The sequence below is a fragment of the Hemiscyllium ocellatum genome, chromosome 22 (assembly GCF_020745735.1).
Source record: "Hemiscyllium ocellatum isolate sHemOce1 chromosome 22, sHemOce1.pat.X.cur, whole genome shotgun sequence".
NCBI classification, from domain to species: domain Eukaryota; kingdom Metazoa; phylum Chordata; class Chondrichthyes; order Orectolobiformes; family Hemiscylliidae; genus Hemiscyllium; species Hemiscyllium ocellatum.
In genome coordinates this window covers 39,118,034-39,125,170 of record NC_083422.1, presented here as the reverse complement: position 1 = coordinate 39,125,170, position 7,137 = coordinate 39,118,034, and the positions used below count along the sequence as shown (strand labels likewise).

At 36.7% G+C, this 7,137-nt stretch overlaps 1 protein-coding gene across 2 annotated transcripts in view; it reads left to right on the top strand.

Annotated features, from left to right (window-relative positions):
• Positions 1 to 5,314: 5,314 nt before the first annotated feature.
• Positions 5,315 to 7,137, top strand: part of nrap (nebulin-related anchoring protein) — a 102,599-nt gene continuing 100,776 nt past the window's right edge. For both annotated transcript variants that reach the window (XM_060842108.1, XM_060842107.1), the window contains exons 1-3: positions 5,315 to 5,462; positions 5,558 to 5,652; positions 5,999 to 6,083. In XM_060842108.1, coding sequence (XP_060698091.1) covers positions 5,394 to 5,462; positions 5,558 to 5,652; positions 5,999 to 6,083 — 249 coding nt within the window. In that variant the 5' untranslated portion in view covers positions 5,315 to 5,393. The remainder of the gene's footprint in view (positions 5,463 to 5,557; positions 5,653 to 5,998; positions 6,084 to 7,137) is intronic.

Genomic DNA, 7,137 nt, shown 5'->3' with positions numbered 1-7,137 from the left:
CCACTCTTTATACAGATCACTTCTAAAGCATGATCACTTTGGCCTGAAGTCTCATCTGTTTACATACAAACAAAAGACCTCTCAAAGTCCTTTTCATCTGTATCAAACCAGACTGATTGGAGTCCGGCCCTGTTTACTGCCCCTCTGAGAAAAACCAAGGACAGTCTCCTTGAACCAAGGAACAGCTTTTAGAAAGAAAGGAACTAGCTTTGTGACAAGCATTGTTGGTGTAGCAATAAACTTGAGAAGTTCAATAAGCTGGCTCACCACCATCTTTTCCAAGGCGAATAGGGATGGACAATAAACACTGATCTTAAACCTTGAAATCTTGTATGATCCCTTCAGTCAGTCGCTGGAAGATAACCATATTTTTTTAAGTTATCAGTTTTGATGAGGATTGTAACAATGTAGCTGCACCCATCAAATCTGATGTTTCTCTTGCAATATTTAGCAACAGAAGAAGATAACAATAAAACATGAAAGTAGACTTAGGAATGGATTTGCATCAGAAAATGTCCAGTTGTCATGGACATGGACAGTATATGGTTACTGAGTATTTGAAAGACAAATGAGGAATTGTCCTGATCATTGGATAGTTTTTGAATAACTGCTGCATAAAGGTTTTTTATTATGGGAACTGATCCTAGGCTCTTCTAACCCACAGACATTCTCAGGAACTGGATGGGCTGATCACTGCACGATTTTCAAGTCTGGTCATATGTCTTTGGCTGGCTTTGCAGGAAGATTTCCTGATTATCTAATATCAAAACTTTACTATAGGAAAATAACACAAGGTACTTCACAGTGGTACTATGAAACAGGATCAAATAGTCACAAAAGTCATATTAAAGTTTAGCCAAAAGGCCATATTTTGAGCAGTCTATTAAAGGACAAAAGAAAAGAGGTGGAGAGTTTTAGGGAGGGATCTGCTGAGGGTAGGTCCTTGGTCAGTGAAGGTGTTAAGTGTTCAACAGGCTACAATTGGAGGAGTAGAAAAGCCTTGGAATATTGCAGGATTGGTGGATATTAAAGTGAGTTAGACCATGGAAGAACTTGCAAATAAGGTCATAGTTTTAAATTTAATGCCTTGCTTAACCTGGACCCATAGTTGAGGATGATGCTCTGCTCAACTACTCAAACTCTGCAGATGGCCATGGGAAGGATGAAACAGAGATTTGGATCTTCATCATATTGACAAAGAGGACACTGATTCCCTTGCACCTGTTGGACGTTAGGCTGAAGAAGACAGGAGAAAGAATTTTAAGAACGTAGTTTGAAATGGAGAAATAAGTCTAGAGTTGTCTATTAATTCTCAGGTGATCTTTGAATCGGAGCAGTCCTGACAGAGGAGAGCAGGACTCAATCAATTGTCCACCATATTAAATGAAGCCAGTGACTCTTGCACTTAGAGATAACAACTGTAATTGAGGATTGATTAGGGTGAAAGAATAATTGTTTGAATGGGGACTAGGATTTCAAAGGTGCAGATGAGAATGCGGTTGCATAAATCTTAGCTGCAGAATCCCTTGGGCGGATATTGTGGAAGGTATAGGATTTTGAATTTGAAGTTGTACATCCTTCCATTTTGAGGATGTTTATATTTCCTTTTAAATGATTACAACATAACGTTGCTGTGGGTCAGTTAATTATGAACAACAATTTTCATAAGCAGTTTGGAATTACGGTAAAAGTGAAGAAAAATGCAGGGCTGTGACACAGTGGGACCATTTAATGGCTTTTTCAGAGATTTGGTGCAGCATTTTTGTGATATTATTCCAAACTTTGTTTTTAATTATTTATTCATGGGATTATTAGCCAGGAAAGCATTTATTGCCTAATTGACCAGAGGCCAGTTAAGTGTCAACACCATTGTCATGGATCTGGAATCACATGTGGCCCAGACCAAGTAAGGATGGAAGAGTAGTGAACAAGTTGGTGTTTATAACAATTGAAAGTATTGACATGGTGTCTAGCTAAATTTCATTGCTTTTTAACATTGTATTTAAGTTTCACTATCTGCATGGTGAGATGTGAGCACATGTACTCAGAATATTATCTGGAAGTTCTGAATTATTACCCCAGTGACAATACTTGTACAATCTATTGACTTGAAGCTTGAAGACAAATCATCTATTTACAAGTTTCCAAAATGTACATTCTCCCTGAAGAGGTAGGTAGTAACAGATTGTTTGTCTGCATTGCCTTTCACAAAATTGATGTTTGAAACTTTGTTGCTCACATCTTAAACACCAAAATGATATTGCAGAATCACAGATGTCACTCAGTCTCTGCTGGTCTCAGACTGACTTCTTGCCAACAATATTCGTCTCCAATTATACTGATTAGAATTCTTTGAAAGCAATTTGGAGAAAACAAAAACTTGTTTAAAAACTGAATCTTTAATAACAACATTCAGTGACTGACTACTATTCACCATATTAGGATTTTAAAGATCAGGGTTAGAAAATTATATCTTGCAGATTCTATCAAAACATACATGCTTGCACTATGCAATCAGGTAAACTTGATTTGTGAGTAACTTGTCATCTTCCCAATTATTCTCTCCACCCACCCCCCTTCTAAAAGTACAGCAATGTTAATCTAACAATATATACATATAAAAATAGATGGAAGGCAATGAAATTAAGGCAGTAATTTTGGATGACATCAAACAATGAAATCAAAGTCATGGTTATCAGCTGAGTTCTTTAATTAGGTCATAATTTAAAGTCTATCATGTTATTTTGAATTAGAAATAGCACATTTACTGGTGAGTGGGCTCTAATGGCACAATGGTAGTGTTCTGATCTCTGGACCAGGAAACTCTGGGCTCAAGTGCTACCTGCTCCAGTTCCAAACATGTCTGAACAGATTGATTAGATAATACGGAAAACAGATGCTGGTGATTTTATTCAGTTTATAATTCTTAACATTCTCAGATTTAGAATACTTAACATTTTACTTCAAGATTTATTGTAGCCTGAGTGGTAATGATATTGTGACATAATGAAGTTAAAAGATATTCAACTTCTAAAATCGTTACTGTTGGTTCTTTGAGAAAGAATTTAAGGGTGATGTATGTGCAGCATTTTAGACACATGAGAGTATGAGACACTTGTGAGTAAAGAGTTCTACTCATATCTCAAACTATGAACATCAAGCTTGAATAGATTATTGATGTCATTTGAGTTTTAAAGTGAGATAACAACTTTATTAATTGCTTAGGAACATATAGAATCAGAATGAGTCTGTATTGCCTTTGAGACAGTTTCATCATTTAATTAAGATGTGGCTGATCAGCAAGGCAACTACAATCTGTAGCACCTTTTGGTTGTGAAAAACATTTCAGATTTAAATTTAATTAAGTCACAAGCACAAATGTTAGAGGAAAAATGCTCCAAACCTGTACCACTCTTTGTGTAGAAGTATTTCTTATTTTCACTTTTGGTGCTAATTATTTTACTATTCTTCAGAAAGAAAGGAGGACACTTCCCCGTCTCTAGCCTCAATTCGTGCTGAACTTGCTAATGTCGATCTTGCCTAGTACATGCCCTGTGCAATGTAACATGTGTGATCTGTATATCCTTGCTAACTATGATCTGCCTACACTGCTAGTAAACAAAGCTTTTCACTGTACTTTGGTACATGTGACAGTAAAGGAATCAACCAAACAATCTATTTGCCTTGACCTGTAGCCTCCAATTGGCAAAATGTTTTTCTTTATCCATTGTCTGTTCCCCTTCATAGTTTGAAAACTTAGAACAAATCAGCCTTTTACCCTCTAAGTTCTGAGGAACAGTTCATGTAATCTTGAAATTTAATGCTTCAAGTACAGATATCATTTTGGTCAACTTCTTTCCTATCCAGTACTGCATACACTTTTTAAGATACGGTTCTCTTCCTCAAGATATGGTTTAATCATGACTTTGTATAGCTGTAACATACTTCTACCCTCTGGCATCCTAATACTTTAGATACAAAGACGAGCATTCATTAGCCTTTTTGTTTGTACTCTGTGTCAAGATATTTTAGTGATCTATTTACCCAGACCCCAAGTTTTTATGAACATCCATTATTTTTAACTTCCCACCACTTAGAAAGGACCCTGTTCTATAACTTGTACATCCAAAGTGGATGACCTTCATTTTCCTACATTTAAATCCATTTGCCCCAATTTTTCTCGTTCATATAACTCTCAATACATTTTTGTAGTTTGTACTTCTATCTACACTACTTAAAATACCATCCATCTCTTACCATCAGCAAATCTGGGTGTGACTTTCTATCCTATTATCGAAGTCATTAACATGGGCGAATCACAGAATCCTATAGTACAGAAGAGACCCTTTGGCCATCAGGTCTGTACTATCTCTCCATTTAATAGACCCATTGCTTTGAATGTTGGAAGCCTTGAACATAAGGAGCAGGTTAAGCTTAAGGGTAGTGATGAAATTACTGCAGAATATTAAGACCTGAATACCATCGGCTGTTGAGATGTTGGGGCCAGTTTTATTTCCTTTCTCAATCCTTGCCCATGCATGATGTTTTGAGTCTGATTTTGTGGAGATGACATGCAAGGCAGACGTGTGCTGGTGTTCGTAACTTCCTCAATAACAACTTTAACACAAGATTGTACGTTTGTGAAAATATCCATTTGATAATCAAATAGACAGACAGCTACAGAAAGGAATTGATTTACGATATACATTCACTTTATTGTTAAAGATGTGCATACAAACAACAATGTATAATAGTTTGTGTGGCTTTGAACAGCAAAAATATTTTAGAGTACCAACAGAGACTCCATAATAACGACACTGCACAGAAAAACAGAAATTCTGTAGAAGGGACACTAAACTCAGAGTGTTAATTCTTTTCTCGCAACAGATTCTGCCAGACCATTTGAGTTTCTCCAACAGATACTGTTCTTGTTTCAGATTTCGAACATCCACAGTCCTTTATTTTAGTTTGTACTGCAAAGTGTTGGTTTGATTTTGGAAGGTTGACTACCCAAATTGATATGTTGTCAGCTCCCTTTCACCTTATGACTGACGCCAAGATGTATTTAGTCGAATATTGCTATTTTGGGATAGAGGCATTAAGCATCAGTCACTCTCCAAACTTAAACCTGTTACAAGCTTTGTGATTGACAACCGTGGGGAACCAAAGTCAACTGGAGTTGTGGAGATCAGTGCCCAGAAATAGGCGGCTGGATCCAATGGCCTGGGAGAGGAGGCGGGACTTGATTAATCCTAAAATGAAGGGGCTGCCCGCTGGTGGCAGGTTCTAATCCAGGCGAGGTTACAAGAGGCATAGATCAGAAACAGACCAACGGGAAGGAAAGAAGAGAATTTTCGCCTTTTACTTTTGAGCAGCAAAACTACTCATTGAAAATGAATAAACCGTGTGCTCGGTGTGGCTTTGACGTTTATCCCGCTGAGAAAATAGTTTGCATAGACCAAGTGAGTGATGCTGAAATTTCCTTGAAATGTCAAATGTTTGTTTCAAAACTGGAAGTTTGACCCAGTTAATAACTTGTTTATTTTGCTACCTACAGACCTGGCACAAGTCCTGTTTCCACTGTGAGGTCTGCAAAATGATCTTAACGGTCAACAATTTTGTCAGTCACCAGAAGAAACCGTACTGTCAGGCGTGAGTCATTTTAAAAGTTAATGACAACTTTGTTCAGACTCAAAATTAAAAGGGATTTTATGACTCAATCAATATTAATCTACATTTAAATATATTCAAATTGAACAATTAAAAGCGTAAGATTATTGAATATTTCTTGTTTTACTAAAAATGGATGCTAAAAGTGCAATAGCAGTCTAATTTTAGATGTACGGATTTATACCACGGCGCTTGGAGAAATTGTTCGTAGTAGGAGCACTCTGTATGTCTGAAGAACTTTACACAACCTGAATGAAATTGGTAGAAAATTCTTTCGATTATCTTTTTTTGTTTGTAAATTGCTGGCAATGTTTATTTTAATTCACAGGCACAATCCTAAAGTCAACAAATTCACCAGTATACTAGATACACCCCTGAACCTGAACGTGAAAAAACAAAGCGAGTCCAGTGAGGTGGGTAACTGGCACTGTAAATGGGCACAAAGCACATTCTCCTCATAATACATCATCAGAGATCACCAGGCATGACCAAACGACTGAATATTCAGTCCTTAGATACAGCATATTGTTGTAATACTTCAATTTGGATGATAAAGCGGTGTTAATCAATAACTAATGATTAAACGATCGATATCTAAGTTATAGTTTACAGAGTGTTCAGTTTATTTTCTTAGTCTCGGTGACAACCAGGCTTTGGAATGAAGCCTGTTACAGCAACATCTATTTCTGGACAGCAACTGTGACACATCGCTGCTTGTGCTTTAACTTCGTGTCGAGGTTAAAATTGTAATCTTCAGGCTTGTTGGCCGTCCGTAGTCACACATTGGTCCAAAGTTGTTGAACAGAATTTACATAATTATACTAAACTGACCGTTATTAAGCTCGTCTTGAAGATCTACAAGCTGAATAGTTATTTGTAAAAGAAATCTTAACTTGTCCTGCCAGGCACGGAGATGGGTGTTTTGCTTTCAATATTATGTTTGTATGACAGAGATTGTTACTTCTTCTACTTGACTGTGATCGATTTTATCAAGTTAGTTTTCTTCTTAAAGCCCAACATTTTAATTGTACTTTAGTCCTGACTTGCTGAATTCAATATTTTGGTGAAATTTGTATTTCAGTTTTTGTTTTAACTTTATACGGGGTTTTGCAAACCATTCTCCTGTTGCGTTCTAAATTCCAGATTTCATTTGTGATAACTTTTCAAAACAGAAAATAAATTATACCTGTAATTCTACCCAACACACATTCTGATTGATACCAGTAACTGAAGATGTTTCGTTTGTTAGCTTGGTTGGCTAGACAGCCAGTGTATGGTATCTAACGTGGGTTCAATTCCAGTTGCAACTGAGATAGTCCTTAAAGCTTGCCTTGTCCATTGGCATTTTGCATGAACCATGAATTAGCATACCTTTGGATAATGAGAATTTCAAGAGAAAGAGAAGTGTACATGTTACAGTGACTGCATGAATTGTGGAAGTGAAAAACTTAAACACTACACTTTAAA